General features: G+C 35.0%; 1 protein-coding gene across 1 annotated transcript in view; it reads right to left on the reverse strand.

The window, feature by feature from the left end:
- LOC150102567 (exportin-1-like) overlaps positions 1 to 22297 on the reverse strand; it is a 448940-nt gene that overhangs the window by 175961 nt on the left and 250682 nt on the right. The window contains exons 15-16 of the mRNA XM_090399503.1: positions 20645 to 20748; positions 5474 to 5551 (exon numbers count right to left, since the gene is read on the reverse strand). Of these exons, the coding sequence (XP_090255629.1) occupies positions 5474 to 5551; positions 20645 to 20748 (182 nt within the window). The remainder of the gene's footprint in view (positions 1 to 5473; positions 5552 to 20644; positions 20749 to 22297) is intronic.

The following is a 22297-nucleotide window of genomic DNA, read 5'->3' on the forward strand; positions in this document are numbered from 1 at the left end:
GGAAGTAATTTTTTTTTTTTTTTTAATGACTGAACTAAAGTATTGTAGCTCTTGGTTCCTACATTGGTGGATATTCTATAGGCCCTATCACATAAGAAACAGATGATGACTATTTTTTTTATAAAATATTTATAAAGTAGCATGGTTGCTTTGCCAAGAAACGTTAAAGATCGCCTTCTATCAATCAACAAGATCTATAACCACCTGAAATCTCCAAAACTTCCACAACCACACCACTTAAAATACCAGGTGTCTAAAAGATCAGCTTTTTAATCCATTAATCCTGAAACCAGGTTATGTTAATCAAGTAGTGAGCATTACCATATTAACTGGAGATGCAATGTTTGAGAACCATTTTATATAATGACTCTATTTTATGAATGCTTTCCTAAAGGATCCATGTGAATGTCCTTCAAAGGTTTAACTTTCTGCTACAAATACAATGCTTATTTATAAATTCATCAGGCAAGCTTCCCCCCCCGGGCAGAGAGAGGGGGGGATAGATTCTTTTGTCGTATTGTTGGAAATTTTACCTTTGCCCTATTTCCTGTAATTATCTTTGTACCAATTGCTACTTCATTTGCTAGGAAATTCTGTTTGGTATGATAAACGTTTATAACTTTTTCTGATTTTAATATTGAAGTTAAAGTAGCACGGATGATATATAACTTAAGCTGGAACTTTATTATTATTATTATTATTATTATTTTGACACCTCCAGGGAGTCCAAAGACTCATCGAGGGAGAGTGTGCCGACAGCATCGAACGATTGGCCCCCTTCCAACTACTAACCGCGCTCAAACTTACTTAACTGAGCCATTAGTAGCAGAGGCTCTACCAATCGACCAACCTTTGCCGGCAATCGTTTCTGTACATTATAGCAGATCATTTTGTTATAGTGTTTTTATTGTAGTTTTAAATTTGAAATGAAGATGTACAATAAAGATATTTTAATAAAATTAAATTAGCATTCAGATATTTCAGTTTGTGTATTGCAAGCCATCCTCATTATGAAATAAACATTGGAAAATTCAAATAAAGGAACTCAAACTTATGAAAATTATGAAAAATGGCTCCTGAAAGTCACACAGGTCACAGAATCTAAGGTTAACAATTTTCCTTTTATTACAATGTTACATTTTCATTCCTATATTCAAGATTGTCATACTTAACTGTTCACTATGGGTATGTTTATTAGATTATCGCTTTTCATTCAGATAGTGTTTTTAGCTAATATGATAGTTATTTGAATCCTTGAAAATGCAACTTTTGAAAAGAGAGTAAATCAGTCTAAGAGTAAAAATTATTTCAGATTTTTATTCCAGTTAGTAATGCATTTACATTGGAATACAAAAGCCTTGTTGGCTGTTTGGGTTATCACCATTTATTGTCTCTGATCACTTCTCAAATAAAAAAATTAAATTCGCTAACATCTTTTATTCTTTGAGAAGGGGAAGGCGAGGTCATTTGAGCCATGTCTAATTTTTGGAGACTGAGGGAGCAGTTCAATCTCCACCAGTAGCCATTTAAAGATAGATGGCCCAAAACTAACATTAATTATATATACAACATCCATGGAAGGGAGGTGGCTGACACGTGCCTCTATCTTGTGTTTCTAACACAATTTACTGTCTGAAATAGTGCAAGTCCTATGGTCGATTTTCTTGAGTTTCTGGGAGAAAACAAAACCCATGCCCAAGATCAATTAACTTGGGAACCAGTTTAAAAAAAAAAAAAGTTCTAGTCAGTAACTAGAATCGAATTTAGAGTGCTCTTTCTTCAGGTGGCCTAGTAATGTGGATGCACACACCACTTCCGCCACTGAGCTATAGATGCTGCTCTTATTACACTCCTTAATTCTTGCTTTGCTTTATGATGATCTCCATTGTAATAGACACCTGAGGGTCAGATGAAAGTAGTAGTAGCTGTTTAACTCGTTTTTTTTTTTTTTTTTTTTTTTAAGCAATTAGTGTTAAATCTTCTTACTGTTAGTTATTCCTCTTTCCTAAGAGGAGTAACATGGAAATTTTCCATGTTATTTCTCTAAAATTGATATTAATATTTATGGCTATTTTGCTTTTTTACTCCAATTTATTTAAGACATTAGTAACATTTTTAGACATAGGAGGGGATGTGGAGATAGAAATATGTGGGAACTAAAAATGCAGAAAATCGAACATATGTGAATTAAAGCTGAATTATCAAGAATGGAGTATAAAATATAATGAAAAAGATTAGAGGTGGGAGTTACTGGGTTTGAGCCCAGAAACTCCCACCTCTAATCTTTTTTCATTATATTTTATACTCCATTCTTGATAATTCAGCTTTAATTCACATATTTCTATCTCCACATCCCCTCCTATGTCTAAAAATGTCACTAATGTCTTAAATAATGGGATCTTGACCTAATTTTCATTTTGTGGGGCTTCCAACTCTCTCAGATTACATAGGGGCAGTGGACGTTTATGGAGTTTTTGTCACATTTAATAGTACAAGCAATACATCTCACCTGACCAATTATGGGTAAACACCGTGTGTAGAGGTTTAAGTGCTGCGAGGACATCATGCTGGAGGCTTAATGGGTTTATACAGCACTCAGAAAGGATTAAAACAGAATTTAATACTTCCAGTCACTGAGAAATCTTCAGGAATTACAAAAAAACTTATGTAACATGTACACAAATGACACACAATACTAAGCCCAACCACGTGGGCGACACTAAAGTCCTAACTAAGTGGAGCACCTTCTAAAGGCAATTGTAGGTGGCCTGGAATGTAAGGTGGGAGGACCTCTGGTGAAAAGTGTTTCCCAAATCTTAGGAAGCTTAATGCAACTGTATTTATTAAGATTTGGTTGATTTCTGAGAACTGTTGCTGAATTCTAAGAATAGTCTCTCTTTTTGAATTTGCTGTGGTGGAGCATAGTGGTTTTTTCCCAAGAGATACTGTGGGTTGTATCCAAGACATGGTCAGCAAGGCCTAACTGGTGTTCCTCCAGGTGGATGGTTGCCGATCTGCCTGTCTGTCCAAAATACACCAGCTTACAGGAACTTTATAGACTCCAGGCAATGAGAGGAGGGAGCTGATCTTTTGTAGAATGGATAAAGGTAGCAAGTTTGCAGTGGGGCTTCAATGATGTGTGTAGGTTGTACTTTTTTAAAATCTTGGCTATTTTTTCTTTCGTATGTGCCACAGATGTAGAGTATGGCGGTGGCATTTCTAAACACTTTCTGAAGAGAAGACCGTGGAATGGGGGGGGGGGGGTTAATACTGTGATCACTGTAGCCATTGGAGAAGAAAGTGTTGTTTATGCGGTCAAGCTCAGTTGCAAGGGTGGTTCCACGGGAACAAAGATTGCGGGCTCCTCTTGATAAGAGTTTTAATAATGCCATATTGTTGAGCAGGGTGGTGGTGAGAGAGTTTGTGAATGTATCTGCCTGTGTTTTCTATAAACAGTGAAGCAGAGTGTACCGCTGGGAAGGCATGTAACTAAGGTGTCTAGGAAGGGTAAACAATTGTTCTTTTCCTTTTCCATCGTAAACTGGATTCTTGGATGTAAGCTGTTGAGGTGACTGAGGAAGGAGTCTAATGTGTCTGGGCCATGAGGCCAAATAGAGAACACATCATCAACATATCTTAGCCAGATAGAAGGTTTGAGAGGGGCTGAGTCTATGGCTCATTTTTCAAAATCTTCCATATAAAAATTGGCAAGGGGGGATGAGAGGGGGGAAACCATGGCAGCTCCCTCTGTCTGCTTGTAGATTTTGTTCTTCCAAGAAAAATAACCAGAATTGATGTCAGAAGGAAAAACGTTTTCTAAGAGTGTTAAGGTATCAGTTAAGGGAATATTGGTAAACAATGAGAAGATGTCAAAGCTTACCAATATGTCTGTGTTATTTAAGGTTAAATTTTCTAAGAGGGTTTTAAAATGGGTAGTTTTTTATATAGGATGTGGAAAGTCTAGTGAGGGGGGGGGGGGGGTCAGAGTTGGCCAGCTGTTTTGATAGTTTGTAGCAATGTGCATTAGTGGGGAATTAGGTTTCTGGATTTTTGGTAAACCGTATATGCGGGGGGTGGGGGTGGGTGGGTGGAACAGAAACCACCACCCTGCTAAACAATATGGCATTATTAAAACTCTTACCAAGAGAGCCCACAAGCTTTGTTCCAGTGGAGCCGCCCTTACAATTGAGCTTGACCACCATATACACAACACTTTCCTCTCCAATGGCTACAGCGATCACAGTATTAAAAAAAATAATCAGCTCCCCCTACTCCCCAAGTCTTCTCTTCTGGAAGTATTAAATGCCATCACCATACCCTACATCCGTGGCACATCTGAATAAATAGCCAAGATTTTAAAAAAGTACAACCTACACAAAGCATTTAAGCCCCACTGCAAACTTTCTACCCTTATCTGTTCAACAAAAGATCAGCTCCCTCCTCTCTCATTACCTGGAGTTTATAAAGTTCCTGTAAGCTGGCGTACTTTGGACAGACAAGCAGATCAGCAACCATCCACCTGAAGGAACACCAGCTATACATCTGCAACCACAACTATGGTCAGTCAGGCCTTGCTGACCATGTCTTGGATACAATCCACAGGATCTCATGGAAAAAAACCCATGCTCCACCACAGCAAATTCAAAAAAGAGAAACTATTCTTAGAATCAGCTCTCAGAAATCAACCAAATCTTAATAAATATGGTTGCATTAAGCTTCCTAAGATTTGGGAAACACATCACCAGAGATCCCACCTTACATTCCAGGCCACCTACAACCTCCCTTAGAGGGCCCTCCACCTAGTTAGGACTTTAGTGCCACCCACATGGTTGGGCTTAGTATTGTGTGTCATTTCTGTACATGTTACATTAGTTTTTTTGTAATCCCTGAAGATGTCTCAGTGACTAAGACGAAATATAGGAAGTATTAAATTCTGTTTTAATCCTTTCTGAGTGCTGTATACAATCCATTAACCATGCTACCGGCCAAGATGCCTATAGACGTCAAGGTTATCATGGATGCGAAGTGCATATTAAAATTGTAATACCATTGATATTACATTGAAATATATGATGGATACGAAGCGTATGACGATGCGTATTTGATCCATAATGGCCGGTAAGGTGGTTAAGCCTCCAACATGATATGGGTAAACAGCCGAAGATATAAGTAAACAGTGGGATGCTGAATAGTGCATATTGTAAAATGACAATTACATTATATCATTTTGCAAGTAATTCTGTCTCCCTGTTACTCCCATCCTGCATTCTGGTATAATTTGCAGTTTGTTTTACCTAAACAGAAAAGATTCCTGTTTCTTAATTACACCGAAATTAAAGAGAAAGAATCCTATTTCTAACTTAGCTTTCTGCAATTGTTTTTCCATTAACTCAAGTTTCACAAGTATGTGAATATTACCACTCAACTTTAAAAAATTTTTAAATATAAAGCATTAAAATACAAAAAGACCTACCTTAATTACAGTGACTAGAAATCTTTTTTCATCTTCTTCATGCATAGCACCACTAATTGAACCAATTGCCCAGCATAACTGTAAAATAAACAAGAATAAAATCAGAAATAAATCTTTACTCTCTCTCTCTCTCTCCCCCTTCTTCCCTCGAATCTGCAACATAGGTGATGTGAATGTCTTCACCTAGACAGTGTACAGTAGAGCCCACTTTAATGATCTGATTCGTGGAAAAGCATCGTAAATCAACCCAAATTTCCTAGGCTCAGCAACATGAGCTACATTACTGTAAATATGGTATGAATTCATGATTCAACTTCATGAATTCTACTTTTTGTGGATTCTTTAAGATGGTGCTTCTCTTAGAATAGGGCAAATGAAACTTGGTGCAAGTTCCTTCAATTTTATTCTGGTCCTGAAGTCAATATTTCATGACTCTCTGCTTCTGTAAGTATTTTGTATTCAAAAACTCAGCCAGCAATGCTGCCACCTAGAATTATGTGAACTATTACTGCATGTTACTGACATAATGGATCTTCCACCACCACTACTAAAAAACCTTGGATAAAGGATTAATCCTTTATCCAATAGTAAGCAAAGAAAGTTTGCATGTGAAGTATCTTCATGACTGGACTACTTGTATATAGAAGCTACTGATTTCACATCACTTTCCTTAACATCCAATAATGCAAAGCACACTTCCTCTCAGACATGTATAATTGTATTTCATCCAGCCAAGGTGGATGAAATGCTCACCTTAGGATTTTTTATGGATCAAAACATTATTAGCATTCTGCCTTTAATCATGTAATTACCCACCTCTCCCGTTCCCTTAACGATGATCTTTATGTCACTTGACTTGAAGTATACTTGGAATTTCTTCACTGGGTTTCAATATTTGAAATTTTTGTGGAATAATTTATTTTACTGTCTGTTCCTAAAGATGAAAACAAATTTCACATGTGTGAAAATAATCATCCCTTTTCAAAGAATTTATTTGCCAATTTGCTGCCTATTATTTTTCGAATCAGGTGCAATAGAACAAGACAATTTATGTTCTTTCATTTTAATGACAACAGTGCAGAAATTATTTTCATGCAATTGTCAAATGCTTGCATTGAAAATCATTATGTTAAATGTTTATATTTTTTTTTAAAATTAACATCTATTGAAATAAATACGAACATTTGTTTTCTTTCCTTGCAAAATCACGTCAGTTTTAGAAATTTAAATCGCATTAATTACTCAATTTCTAATTGTGAGATATTTTAATATCAAAAATCTGTATCTAATGATATTTCAGTATGACCATGTTTGCCTTTTGCTTAAAATTACAAGACAGACTTTTTTTCTCTGTTTTTGGGCAATAAGGTACATTCCTATAATAGCCAATGCTTACCCACTGTAGATATGATTAAAATAGATGAAAAATATCAGATGTAGACTGATTCAAAATTTAGGCTCATTAAGAAGAGTTACATTTGTATCCACCCTTCCCTTTCCATCTCCACTCGTGGAAATGAATTATAAATATCAGACAGTATACAAAATCTCTTACTTCATTTTACTGATTTGACAAAAGAAATAAAGCAATAATACTGTATCTGTTGAAACAGGCATTTCTTATTCTCAGAACACACAAAGTTTAATAGCATTATTCAAGCTTAGTTGTTATTGCTGAAATAGCTTAAGTCTTAGAAATATTAGATAATAATCCTCTCAGCTGAAGGAAAAGGCTAAAAGCTTAGATTCTCAAAGCTATTGCCAAAGGAAAGACAAGAAAGAACACTTCCCCAGAAGTCACACTAAAGAGCATCAAGGCAGTAGTGCAGAATGCATCAGCAATGTCTTTTGTTTTCAGTTGATTGGTTAGCAGACATCCTAAACAGAAATAGATATTTCTTTTACATGCTGATACAGTTTTTATGTTTAAATAATTACTTCTTAATTAGTAATATCAGTTTCACTTTTATTATCGAAAATTAATAAACTGATACAGTTTTCTTGGAAACAAAGAAGGATTTGATTGTAAAATTAGCATGTTCTGCATAAGCGTTCAACATTTTTTATGGGAAGGGGGGGGTACCCACTTAAATAACCTGCAGATATTTCAGATAATTGTTACAAACATAAATTCACATGAGGAACATAGTCATACATTTTGTGTAAAATACCAATAAAAGTATAGTTAGTTTAAAAACACCTATCTAAACTAGCAGTAAATGTATTTTTCAAACATGCAGTGATTTCTTCCTTCTACTACAAGAGAGTACCAAATAAGAATAAGAAAAATATGTCATATTTTCTTTTTCATTGAGATTTCGAACGAAATTTTATTTATGTTGTTATCGGTTGTTTTTGAAACTTTTCGTCAACTGAACATCAGAAATTATAAGAATGACATTACCTTAAGTGTAGTGGAACATTTATGACTTCTTGACTTGAAGAGTGAACTGTTTTAGCCGGAATTTCCTGTATTAGGAAATTCCAAGGAAACATGTCAGTTGTTTCCAAGATTCATGTTGTAAGATGTTAAAGTAAATATCGTGGAAATTATTTCATGTCAATTTCCAAGTCTGTGTTAAAAATTATTTTAAAAACATTCTGAAAAAAAGGTGCTATCAAGCAACATTTATTGAAATATATATGGTTTGAAGATTACTTTGTTTTTTTCTTGCACTTCCGATATATGGAAATATGCATGTCACGTTGTTATGCTTACAGATTTTGGTACACTGTTGTTGTTTATGAATAAATCTTTCAACTTACCTGAACAAGATTATGTTAAATTGTATTATATTACATTTTTATTTTAAGGCTAATTTTAAAACATCACAAATTAATTTTCAGTATTTCAAATGACCTCATAGTTGAAAAACAAAATATTATTACAAGGATGGTCTGAAAAGTTCTCAGCCTCGACCATAGATGGCAACACTATCAGCAAGAATTTTTTTCTAAGTTGGTACAGCTGTCATAAGCATCCATGTGAAATTGCAAGTCATTCTATCAAGTAGTTTGTTTTATACAGCTGTCTGAAGCAAAAGTGTTGTCTGTATGCCATGAAATTGATAAAATTGAGTATTGTGCAGTTAAATTCTTTGTAAAAGAAGGTTTAACGCCAAAAGAAATTCATTCGAAGTTGATAAAAGCTTATTGGCACTCTTCTTTCTTTTTGACAATTAAGAAATGGGCAGCTGAGTTTAAACATGGCCCTACCAGACTTAAAGATGATCCACGCGAAGGACATCCAAAAAGTGTAACAACAACACCAGAAATCATTGATCGAGTGCACGATACGGTATTGGATGACCGGCGAGTCAAAGGGAGTGAAATTGCTGAGACTATAGGCATTTCAAAAGAACGTGTAGGATATATTTTGCATGAAGAATTGCAAATGAAAACACTTTGCACAAGATGGATGCCGGGTTTGCTCACAGCAGATCAAAAATGCTCTCGCATGAAAATCTCTGAACAGTGCTTGGAGCATTTTAACAAGAATAAAGTATCCTTTCTTTTAGTGTTACACGGTGAACAGCATTCGTTTTCAAAATTATGGATTTTACAACCGTGTTATAACTAACTCTTTTTATTATCCCGATGTTTCGATCTTCATATCAAGATCATCATCTGGAGCATAAACAAATATACAAGACAAGCTGAGTACAAACTAGAAAAACAATGATTTGATCACATGTTATTCTAGTGGCATGACCTCTAGTGAAAAAAAAAAATAGTTATAAAAATGAAAATATAATATATTTATAATATAATATATAATATAATAATAAAAAGAGTTAGTTATAACACGATTGTAAAATCCATAATTTCGAAAATCAATGCTGATAACCGTGTAAAAATAAAGGATTATGATAATTCATGGAGATTCAACCCACAAGTGATGCAATCAATACGGTAAGCTGAAGATTCATGTTTCTAATTTGATCAATGGACTGGCTTTTTTAAAACTAGAGACAGCAATATCATTCCAAATTGCATCAGACTAAAGAGAAAATTCACCTGAACAAAGGTGCAACGAATATACCTCCGCATGGAAAAAGCACTACTAAGAGAACAGATTCAAGCCACCAGAAAGAACTTAGCTGCTACACAAAACCACCTACAAAAGGAAAAAAAATGGAACTTTCAAGCTACATAAATGCAGATATCTGGATGATCCTGGAAAAGATTATGGAACACAGCGAACCACATCCTCCAAACGAAGAAAGAAAATATAATTTCCAAATTCCAAAGACTAAAAGATCGACAGAACAAGCCACCATATTCAAATTTCTCGACAGTGAACATTAACAACCAATCAGAAGCAAGTAACAACAGGAGCCACCAATCACCTACAGGTTACAGTAATAACATCGTCAACCTATCCACCCATGCTTTAAACAAAGACGAAATCTCGATACCAAACAAAGGTTTAAATTATGCTGTAACACCCAGATCGATAAACAACTTGAATTTGTAGTATTGTAAGATTCGTCCCAAATAATATAGCAGAAAAAATACGTTTAGAAACCGCCAACATTTTAAATCATAACAAAACAATAATGGGGTACTTAAAGATCAAAGCTGTATAACTGAGAGGAGACCTCCACATAGCCTTTAAAGGAATGTGGAGAACTGACCAGGGCTTCTGACCTAATGTCCAATCCTCACCTTCTCATGGTGCACCCGTTTGGTATCTACTTGGACAATGAACGAACGATGATGGGCTAGCAATTTCTGATTTAGCCGACCAAATTATATTCTTATTGGCTTAAACCAAAATACAAAATGATGGTACAACATGACAAAATTTCATGTCGGCTGGGGCATCGCCTGGTTAAACAAGGCCCCTGTCGTTTTCTCCAGCACGAAAACAACATGGCAAAAAAAGCAAATGGTCAGACACTGGAACAAACCCTAAAACACACCCCAACTCAATATCACCAGAATTCAAGATCGGTACTATCAACATAAAAAGCCTGAATGGCAAAGAAATGGAGCTAGCTGAGGAATTAGATAAGTACCAGATCAACATAATAGGGATGACTGAAACAAAAAAAAAAGACAAAACTGGCGAGATCGTTCTGAGCAATAAATACAAAATATTATATTCAGACAATGACCATCAAGGAAAAGAAGGGGAAGCCATATATTGAACACAAAATATGAGGCTAATCTTCTTGAATGGCAGGCAGTCTCAAGTAGAGTAATGCGGGCAAATATGAGAATGGGGAAGTGGACAATGAGACTTATTTGTGCCTATGGTCCCACAGAAGGTTCTACTAAGGCAGAAGTGGAGGAATTTTTTGAGGCTTTAGAAAAAGCCACTGACACAATGAAAAATTGGTCCTTGTCGGGGATCTAAATAGCAGAGTAGGAAATGATTCTGAGACATACAAAAACATTTTGGGAAAATTTGTTGAAAAGATATCTATTGGATTTCTGCTCAGGACATGGACTGGTTATTACTAACGCCATGTTCCAACATAAAATTTTGCACAAATTCACATGGAGAGAAGAGGCTAGGAATAAGAAAAGTCTCATTGACTATGTTATTGTTGATACTGATATTGTCTACCTGGTGCAGGACACCAGAGTGTACAGAGGATTTGAAATTGGAAGTGATCACTATTTAGTCTTGTGCAGGATAAAATTGAATTTCATATTGAAAAGAGGAAATATAAGAAAGGTTTAAAACAAATAAAAGTTGAGCAGCACTCAGATGTGAACTGTAGACTAAAATACACAAAGATTATTGAAGAAAAAATGAAAGAGTTTGAGAACAGGAACCAAACCTTGAAGAAAACCCTGATTGATTCAGCCAGAGAGGCATGTGGTGAGGTTGTCTGCAAGGATAAAAAAATCAGAACTCCCTGGTGGACACAGGAAGTTAAAGAGGCAGTAAAGGAAAAGAAGAAAGCATATCAAAAGTTCCTGTCAAATAAGTCAGCTTGTGCTCTTAGAGAATATAGAGACAAATGCAAGAATGCTAAACACTGTGTAAAACTAGCTAAACAAAAGTCATGGGAGGACTTTGCCAAGAATATAGAAAATAAATATCAAGATGGTGGGAAGATATTCTGGAGGTTGTTGAAGAAGCTCAGAAATGAAGGAAAGAGTGCTGTAAAAGGAATTAGAGAATGACAAAGATGATATGAAAACTGGAGAAAAAGATATCCTTGAAGTAGGGAGCAATTACTTTGAAAAACTGCTAAATGAAACAAGCAGTGATGACAGCACAGTGGTAAAAAACACTGACCAGGCATGCAGTCAGGAATACATATCCATACTTGAAGTAGAAAAAGCCATCAAAGGCTTGAAATGTGGAAAGGCAGCAGGAGTAGATGATATTCGACCAGAAATGCTGAAGTATGGTGGTATAAGAGTCTTACAGTGGCTGCACTGCATAGTTCAGAAAGCCTGGACAGAGGGACGAATTCCCGATGATTGGAGTAGAGCTTTCATAGTACCCATATATAAAAAGGGAAATAAAACTGATTGCGAGAATTACAGAGGTATTTCCCTACTGAGTGATCTTGGTAAGATTTATGCCAGTATACTTGAGAAACGATTGAGAAGGATTGTGGAAGAAAAGCTTGGTGAGGAACAAGCTGGATTCAGGCTGAATAGAGGCAGTCAGGATCAGATATTCACTTTACGACAAATAGTCGAAAAGCCATGGGAATATAACAGAGATCTGTATTTAAGTTTTGTAGATGGAAAAAGCATATGACAAGGTGCCAAGAGATGCTATTCAAAATAATACTGTTGTATGGTGTCAGTGGATCATTATATCAAGCAATACTTAGTCTTTATTTGAGTTCTAAGTCAGCATTTAGAATTGAAGGAAGTACAGATAGATGGTTTAATGTTAAATGTGGTGTGAGACAAGGATGTACATTATCCCCTCTGTTATTCATTATCTATAATAATCACATTATGAAGGAAAGTGTTATTAAATCTGATATCAAAATTGGAGATGTTATTCTTCTAAATAAAACCTCTACAAGCCTGCAAGATTTCCTGACTAAACTGAATAACTGTTGTGATAGATATGGTATGAAGATCAGCAATAACAAGACAAAAATAATGGAAATAGGCAGAAGCATTGGAAATATCAGCTCCATTGTGAATGGGTAACCTATAGAACAAGTAAAACATTTCAGGTACTTAGGCACGATTTTTAGTGAAGATTGTAAATTAAATATAGAAATAGATAAAAGAATTAACAAAGTTGGTATGGTAAGAAGTCAACTGAATAAATTTATATGGAATAAGAGAGAAATTAGTCAAAACACTAAATTAGCTGTTTACAAGACAGTGTTCAAACCAATTTTAACTTATGGATCTGAGAGTGGGTCAGAAGTAAAACACTTTACGAAAGACTAGAGGCTGCAAATATGAGAGTCCTGAGAAAGATTAGGGGCATGAACAGATGGCATCAATTGCAATATCATATTAAAATCGAGGATATTAGGAAAGAACTTGACATTGTCAGCATCCAGGAATGCATTAGCAGAGAGCTAATCTCAGGTGGTATAGTCACTTAAACCGAATGGGCGAGGAAAGATTAGCCAAACAAGTGTTCTCTGCCAGGTTGGCAGGAAAAAGACCCGGAGGAAGACCATGATATAGGTGGATTGATATGGTAAAAAGTGCCTTAGAAGATAGATATATATAAATATAAGATCTGACAATGTTGTAGCTTTGACAGGTAACAGATTGATTTGACAGAAAATTGTTGATAGGAAGTTAGTAATGATGTAAATTTTTCATGTAGTACTATCATATCCTCCTGTAAACCCCTTGAGGGTAAATGTCAGGAATTTGATGATGATGATGGCACAATCCTTCTTTTAGAGAACAAATTCCCTCCAGATATTACGGTGCTCTTCGCGCATGTAAATGCTTTATACCTACAAAAAGAAGGCACAGTTATGGGCTCACCATTATCACCCCCCCCCCCCCTATTGCTAACTTCTACCTGGAACATTTTGAGCAACTTGCTTTAGGTTCCTCCCCTTTAAAACCCAAAGGCTGGCTTATATACGTTGACAATGTTTTCGTCATCTGGTCCCATGATCGCCAGACACTAGACACATTCCTTAGCCCCCTAAACAAACAACACAAATGCATACAGTTCACAAATGAGAATGAAAAACAGAACACACTTCGTTTCTAGATACACTTGTCACACGTCTTCCTTCTGGCAATCTTTCCTTCACGGTTTACCGAAAACTGACACATACTGGCCGATATATATACATAAACTCCTACTATCACCCAACACAAAAACTAGCTGTCATCAATACTCTAAAAAACAGGGCTCTGAAAATCTGCTCCAGTGAACAGGCACTGAAAGACAAATTTAAAGTGATCAGCAAAATACTTTCCAAAAAATGGGTACAGACAAAACACTATTAACAAAATTTTCTACAAGACCTCAATAAAAAAACAAAGACAAACCAGAGTACAACAAAACTATTACCATTCCGTACATTCAAGGGACATCAGACAAAATAAACAGAGTACTAGAAAAATACAACCTCAAAGCCACCTTTAAACCCCTTGCAAAACGCTTACTCAACTCATCCAAAGACCCACTTCCCTCGCTGGCCCACCCTGAAGTATACCGTATTCATTGCACCTGTAACATACCATATATAGGAGAAACAGGACACACAATTCCTATCAGACAAAAAGAACATAAATGACACATTAAATATAATAACTATGGTGAAGCTGGCCTTTCTGATCATGCCCTGAACACCTTATATAAAACTGACTGGAAAAGCACTAGTTGTCTACATCACACCAAAACATTGTACGCAAATTTAAAGAAGCCTGTGAGATGCATTATCAACCACCCCAATCTGAACAATAATGAAGGTCTAAAAATCCCATTCGACCCACGGAACCTTCCTCTCTAAGAACTATAAACAGGACTGTAGTAAATCCAGGATCCTAAATCAAAAATAACAATTGTAATACTAAAAATAGGAAATCATTGTTATTGAAAGAAAATTATCTATAAGAAAAAATGTTTATTCATGTTATCTTAAATTAAATCTAGCTTGATGTAATTTATAAGTATATATATATTTTTTTCACTAGGGGTCATGCCAGTAGAATAACATGTGATCAATCATTGTTTCTCTAGCTTACGGTTTGTAATGTAACTCAGCTTGTCTTGTATATTTGTGTATGCTCCAGATGATGATCTTGATATGAAGATCGAAACGTCAGAATAATAAAGAGTTCGTTATAACACTGTTGTACAATCCATAATTTCGAAAATGAAGGAAGAATAAAGTATTAAAATAAAGAATAAAGTATCACTACTTCAAAATTGGCAAAGAATATCTTAACTAGCAGAAGAAAAAAAAAAAAAAAATTCATAATTTACTTCATAACCATTTATTTCAATTTGTACTGAATGATTCTGGGAAACCAAGAAAGCTGAAGCGCAAAGAACTGTAAATAATGTTATATAGATTACTCATTTCGCGATATGATTATAGATTTTTGTCTAGTTCTCTAGAAGCAAAATTGTAAAAATTCAGACCTTCACAGCAACCTGTAAAGCAGTCTTCGAACTATGAATAAAAAAAAATTAAATAAATAGAATAAAATAAACAATGCTTAATTCTGTATTATAATTTTGATTAAATTATAATACAGAATTAACTACATACAGATGTAGCTATGAAAGCAAGCTAATCTGATTAGGTGTTTCAGTATGAAGGATTATTCCACCTCGTAACAGATATGAGAGTTAACTTGAACTTCTTATCAATGCTCTTCCAACAGACTGCATGCAGTGTATCCAGACTTTGCTGGACATATACGTCCTGTCAGCAGGCAGGGATGGTAAGGCACTAAGCTTCTATATACTGTAAACAAGGTATATATATACAGGTACCCAGTCGTGAAGACATTTCACATGCACACTTTGTTTGCTTGCATTTAGATAAAGGATTAAACCAAGAATATAATTTCTTGATATTTAAAAAAAAAAAAAAAAAATCAGCTAAGGCCTTTTTATTCCCGTATACGGGAGTAGGCGAGGCCATTTAGCCCTATCTAACTTTTGGAGACTGAGTGGGCAGTTCAATCTCCACTGGTACCCAATCAGAGACAGATGGCCCAAAGCTATCACTAATTAAGCGGTACACAGTGAAGAGAGACGGCTCAAATGTGCCGCCATCTCGTGGTCCCTAACCCTAACACAATATATTTAATGTCTGAAATAATATGGGTTCTACGGTCGATTTTCTTGAGTTTACAGGACGAAAAACCTGAGTTTCCGGGAGGAAAAACCTGCTTGCCCGTGCCAGAGATCGACTAACTCGGGAACCGGTCGAAAAAAGGCTTAGAAAAATTTCCTCTAGTCGCCGACTAGACTCGAAATGAAGTCTTCCTTCATTTGATATTTTAAATTTATAATATGTATTGAAAAGCTTTTCTATGAACACCTTGTTGTATGCCTTTTCCAGATCTACAAAACTTAAGTACAGATCATTGTCATATTCCCATGATTTTTCAACTATTTGTTGTAAAGTGAAAATCTGATCCTGACAACCTCTATTTGGCTTAAATCCAGCTTGTTCTTCTCCAAGTTTCTCTTGCACAAATTTTCTCATCTCATTCTAAATCTTAAATGGCATACACTTAGTAGACAAAGTCTTCCGTATTTCACATACAGCTTTATTCCCTTTTTTATCGATGAGAATTATGAGAGCTCTACTCCAGTTATCTGGAATTCGACCTTCTAACCAGGTCCTCTGAATTACGCAATGTGGTCCTGCAAAACTTTTATACCTCCACATTCAAGAAATTCTGATCTAATATCATTTACTCCAGCTGCCTTGCCACATTTCAAGTTTTTGACAGCGTTTTCTCCCTCAAGTATTGATATGTGGTCTTGCTGCTATGGTTCTGTCATCGTTTGTTTCATCTAACAATTTTCAAAGTAATTAATCCAGACATCAAGGATACTTGTAACTTGTTTTAAGGTCACCTTTATTATCTTCGATTCTTTTACAGTACTCTTCCCTCCATTTCTAAGCTTTTTCAGTAACTTCCTGAATATTTTGCCACCTTCTATATTCCTACTGAAATCATTCCATGACTTGATTAGCTACTTGTTTAGGCTCTTTTAAATTTTTCTGTCTATTCTTTTAGGTCATCTGCTGACTTATTTGCTAGGAACTTTCAATATGCTTTCTTTATCAGGACTGTTTCTTTAACTTCTTGTGTTCAATTTTTTTTTTTTTTATTCTCACAGACCACATCTGTGTATCCCCTTCCTGAATTCAATGTTTCTTCAGAGCTTGCCACTGTGACTCCAAGGTTTGGTTTTTGTTTTTGAACTGTTTTCATTCTTTCTTCAATAATGTTTTTATAGCTGAGTTTACAGTTTACTAGTAAAATCTCCTCAACTTTATTTTTTAAAAAAACCTTCTTACATACTGTTCATTTCAATATGACATTCATTTTTATCCTACTTAGAACTAATTGCTGGGTACTTGAAATTTCAAGTCCTCTGTACACTTTTGTATCATGAACCAGCATGGTGACATCCTCCTCCTTCATGTGTCATCTCCTATCTAGGAGGTTGGCTAACATGATGTGACTCATGGTTGATTGTAGGAGTAACAACGTGTGGTGAGGACCCTATCTCTTACATGCACTGTTGGAAGTATTGATAAGTATAAATCCATGTGTGTTCACAGGACCGGTTTGCCTGTGAACACACATTTTTCATCTGGAGGATGAAAAACCCAAGTTTCCAGGTGAAAAAACCCCTACCTCTGTATGAGACTGGCTAACTCAACCTTTAGTTGAAAGAGACCATATAAAGGTCTCTTTCGACAGAGGCTCTATGAAGATATCACTGTCAACATGGCAGAATGAGACTTTTATTTCTTGAATCTTTTTTCTATGTGAACTTGTGTACATCTTCATAGTGGAACATGGTGTTAGTAATAACTAGTCTATATCTTGAGCAGAAATCCAGCAGATACTTACGATTATTATTAGCGTTACCCTTTCTCCACATTTTCCCACTGAGTTTCTATATGATGCCTGGTGAGATTCATTTCTTACTTTGATGTTTAGATTTCCAATAGTACCATTTTTTAAAATTTTCTTATTGTGATCTTCCTGCTCTAGTAACTTGAAAAATTCCTACAGTTCTTTCTTTCTTAGGAGAACCCTTTGGGGGAAGGGGGGGGCATAGGTGCAAAGCTATGTGTCTGTGTTTCAGAACTATGCCCACATAACTCTGCTTGAAGCTTATCTTCATGTTTGGTGTTGAATGCTATCACTACTCCTTCCTTTCCTTGATCATTATTGTCCAAATATAACATAAATGGAAACATTCGTTTACTTATTTTGTAAAATCTTGCCTGTTTTTGTTTTCTTTGTTTCTGTGATGCTAATTGTGTCCATGTGGTACTTTTGTAGTCTTTCTGCAAGCCCCACTTCCTTTCCATTTATAATCCTTATGTTGATGAGTTGCTATCTTGTTCTTCTTCTAGATGTTGAGCTTGAGTCTGTTCCAGTACTGGACTTTTTATGCTCTCCCTGGTTTCTTGACGAAAACAGCAGGAACCTTCTTTAATCAGGCAATAAGTCAGCCAGCCAGTGAAATCTCGCCATGTTGCACCATCATATTATTTGCGGTTTAAGCCAATAGAAAGTACGATTTAGTTGGCTAAGATCCAAACAGCTCAAAACTATGAACTGGATAGGGCCATTCTTATCAGTTCACAATTTTTTACAAAAAAAAATAAATAAATAAATTGGAGTACTGCAGAAGTAGAGGCTTCAAACTTTCTTTATACATCCTTATTTTGATAATATGTATGTGTTTCCACTTCCCTTGTTAATTTTGATGGACATGAACAAACATGCTTGTCCACATAACCCCCCCCCCCAATATACTGAAGGCAAAAAAAAAAAAAAAAAAAAAAAAAAAAAAAAAAATCTAAATTCATTATGTGAAAATCTCTGTCTTATTCCCACATAAGTAGATCAGGTAAAACTTCTGCATGGTAACTAATGGCAACACACACACACACACACACACACACACACACACACACACACACACACACACAGCAACAAATATCTACCAAGGACAAGTAATATGTGTAATATTTTCCACATTCTCTAATCTTGAGTATCAAGAGGTGAGCGACTAGTACCTGTGCAGATAAATTGAAGGTTTGTATCAAATTTAGTTGATAACTTAAATCAATTAAAACTTGATATAAGTTACTAAAAGGGGTTTCATAGTAATTCCCTCATTAGGAAGGCTTCCCCCCCCCCCCCCCCCAAAAAAAGGGATGAGGGAGAAATCAAATCCCATATGAATAAATAATAAATATCGGGTAGATGCAGAAACATTTTTCAATACATTGGATTTGATAGAACAAAGGGTCATCACTGAATGGTTGCAGTGACTAGAACAGAGTTTAAGGAATATTGCAAATGAGTTTAAGGAGTTATGATAGATAATGTATTACAAAATGGTTAGAGTAGCCCTCTCACAGTGAGTCTAGACTCCTTGGAGATGCCTGTGTAATAATAAAGTTGAGACTATTTGGTCACTGTGCCTGATACTTGAAACCTCAGTGAGGTATAAAAGTTCCTTTTATGTTTGTTCCTTTGGTGTACATACCAAAGGAACAAACATTGTGGCTGAAAATTAGCAGGAACCTTCAGTGACTGATTAGGATATACCTACTTGTGGGAACAGAATATTGAAAACTCTTTTCACAGGATAGACAGACAGATAGGGTGGGAATTCTCTAATTCCATTAGCAAGACAGATAGTCTTGCTAATGGAATTAGAGAAATGAATCCTAGAAGGATAGTAATCCAGAATGAGCAGTGGCAGTAATGATTTGAGGAGTGAGTTCTGGACTATTTGATGTGAGATAAAGGTTAAGGCAAAATATACAATTAGGGGTTTGCTACTAAGAGATTAAGGGGTGGAAGATGTATAAGGAAACTGCATTAGTGAGAACATGCCAAGTATTCATGCCATAAGTTATGCATTCAAAATCCCAGTACAATGTGGCACCATAATTTACAACAGTTCTATCTATGGCACTTGTTTTAGGAATCTGTAAGTATAAGTTTTTCCAAATTACAAGATTTTATTCCTGATGAAGCGTGTCTTATAGCACAGGAAACTTGTTGAATTAAACAAGTTTTATTTAGTGTATTTTCTTGGTGTTGTTCACACTACAAACTTGGGCAAAAAAGTATCTGATCAATGTTATTATCACTACAATTGCAATATACACTGTGTTATCATTTACAATCAACTTTAATGGGAGATGTAAGTTAAATTTAATGAAACTGAATGCTAAGAGTTGTCACAATCAGAATACTCCAGAAAACTACTGATGTTTTCTAATTATATACAGTAACTTAATTTCTTAGCAGCTAAAATATTTGGGCCATTATTTAATTATATGTTAAGATTAATTTTAATTCAACAGTTAATTTCTATATAACGGCTGATAACATACAAAATATTATAAACTCTCCATCCTTAACTGTAGTACTTGCAAAATTAATTTATAAGCATACCTGAGTTCACCATAAGAACAATCTCAGGATATGTATTATGAAGCATGTCTGATAGTAAATGCATTTAATTTTATTGAGAAAATTTTTCATTGGAATTGGTCATGAATAATAAGTAGTCTGTAGGAATGCGAGATGATATTATAGCCTAATAATTAGGAGTCAATGAATACTACTTGGGCACACATTTGAAGTACAAGCACAAGAAAAATTGAAAGATAACTAAATTCATAAAATCGCCAGATACTTAGTACTAATAAAAAATTAGATATGCACTAAAGAGAATATATCTATGTAAAACAAAAAAATTATCATAAAATATTATTACCAAAATCACGCTTAAATGTCTTTATTTATAATAATTTTCAGCAAAGTTTCATAGCCATTGTCAATACAATTATAGGAAAACACAACAAAGAAAACAATGGCTGTGAAACTTAGCTGAGAATTATTACAAATAAAGACATTTAAACATAAATGATTCTGGTAACAATGTTTTATGATAAATTTTTCCTCATACATCTTTTTTAAAAGAAAAATATAAAAATTAAGATTGCGAAGTCTACTTACTGTATTTAGATTTTTCCAGGACCATTCTGTTCCGTTAACTTGATTGTGTAATTTTTCAGTCATAATTCTCTCAGTATCCACATAATCCAAATGAGTAAGATATACTAGTTAGAATAGTAAAATATAATTTTGTAAAGATGTATACAGTCTAACAACATATGCCAACTTACAAAATGTATTTAAAAAATATGTAATCTTTCAGCCATTTAGCTTAATTTACTCACTTCAGAGTATTTAAAACTCTCTCTAAACTGTGCTATTGTGACCATGTGCAAGGTATTTCATCCTAAAGCTAAAGTGCATGTAAAAAGAAATGCCAAATGAGGTAAGCATTATTTATAAAGGATGGTGAAAGTGTGGTGGTGGGGAGAGATTCAGCTGGTTATATTATAGCTGGTGAATTTTTATATTCATCTGCTTATTACAGTATCACTAGTTGCAGTCACATCAGCATAAGTTTGTCATCCTAGTGAGGAAAGACTTCTCTATATCTTTTGTTCAAGTAATTCCTTTTATTATAACCCTGGGCAACAAGTTAATTCTGTTAGAAATACATTGCCAATATAATGAAGTCAATGAATTTCGGTCAAAAGTAACTCATAAGTGTAAATTAACAAAATAATAATAACATACAAAGATTTTTGAACTCTTCTTATGCTGTAGTTGTTGGTTCTTTTCATATGACTGTTTATAAACTTAATAAATTAATTTTTAATTATGGAATTACAGAAATATCCACTGATTTATATGCATTGGAAGAGGTTTCCTCTTTTTGGTCATATAGTCAAAGAGTAAGAATAAGAAAAATATGGAGGTGTCCTGATTTATGATAGAAATGTGCTTTTAAAATGAAGAGCCAGGCATTATAATCATTTCATATCACTAGTATCTCATATGGAAATAAAAGACTAAAGATATCAAAATTTTGATTTTTGAATTCTGCATTTTTCTCGATGTTATTACTCTTTACTTTTATGTTGGGCCCATACACAATAGATTGATTGGTAATACATTAGTGCTGTGTATGGGAAGAGATTTAGGAAAGGAGGAACTTGTTCACATTAGATTTGAGTACATTGTACTCTTTCGGAGGAGAGGCTGTTCCAGAATACAGCAGGAATGGAGGAGGAGGGGTACCAATGACATTAGATTCGGATCAGGTCATTTCAATTAAATGGCGAGTTAGTTAGCTGGCCTCATAGGGAGGTAGATGATTGGGTTTCTCTTTCCTCAAAACAGGCAAACTAGCCCCATGAACACACAGGTCTACAGCAAAAAAACACTTGTCCTTGTGGAATGCAACAGAGTGAAGTGCTGGCTGCATTAATTCGTCATGATCTTAAATCAGTGGTTTCTACCTGTTCTAAAGGGATGGATGGGTTGAAGAGAAGGGAGCTCTAGTGAAAATTTGGATTATTAGACACACACACACATTCACAAGATTAAATAATAATTCTCATTATAGCAAATATTTCAACCAGAAGCTAGATCGCCATCATCATCATCATCACTGCATCAACAAAATTACAAGGTGAAGCTAGAACAAATAACATTGATCCTATTTACATAGCTCAGCCAAGATTACAACTGATCTGAAATAAAAATTAATGAAATTTAGGTAAACAACTGAATGGCAGTGTTACATTATTAAAA

The sequence above is a fragment of the Typopeltis vanoorti genome, chromosome 10 (assembly GCF_054136105.1).
Source record: "Typopeltis vanoorti isolate ZY-2024b chromosome 10, IOZ_Tvanoo_1.0, whole genome shotgun sequence".
Classification (NCBI taxonomy): domain Eukaryota; kingdom Metazoa; phylum Arthropoda; class Arachnida; order Uropygi; family Thelyphonidae; genus Typopeltis; species Typopeltis vanoorti.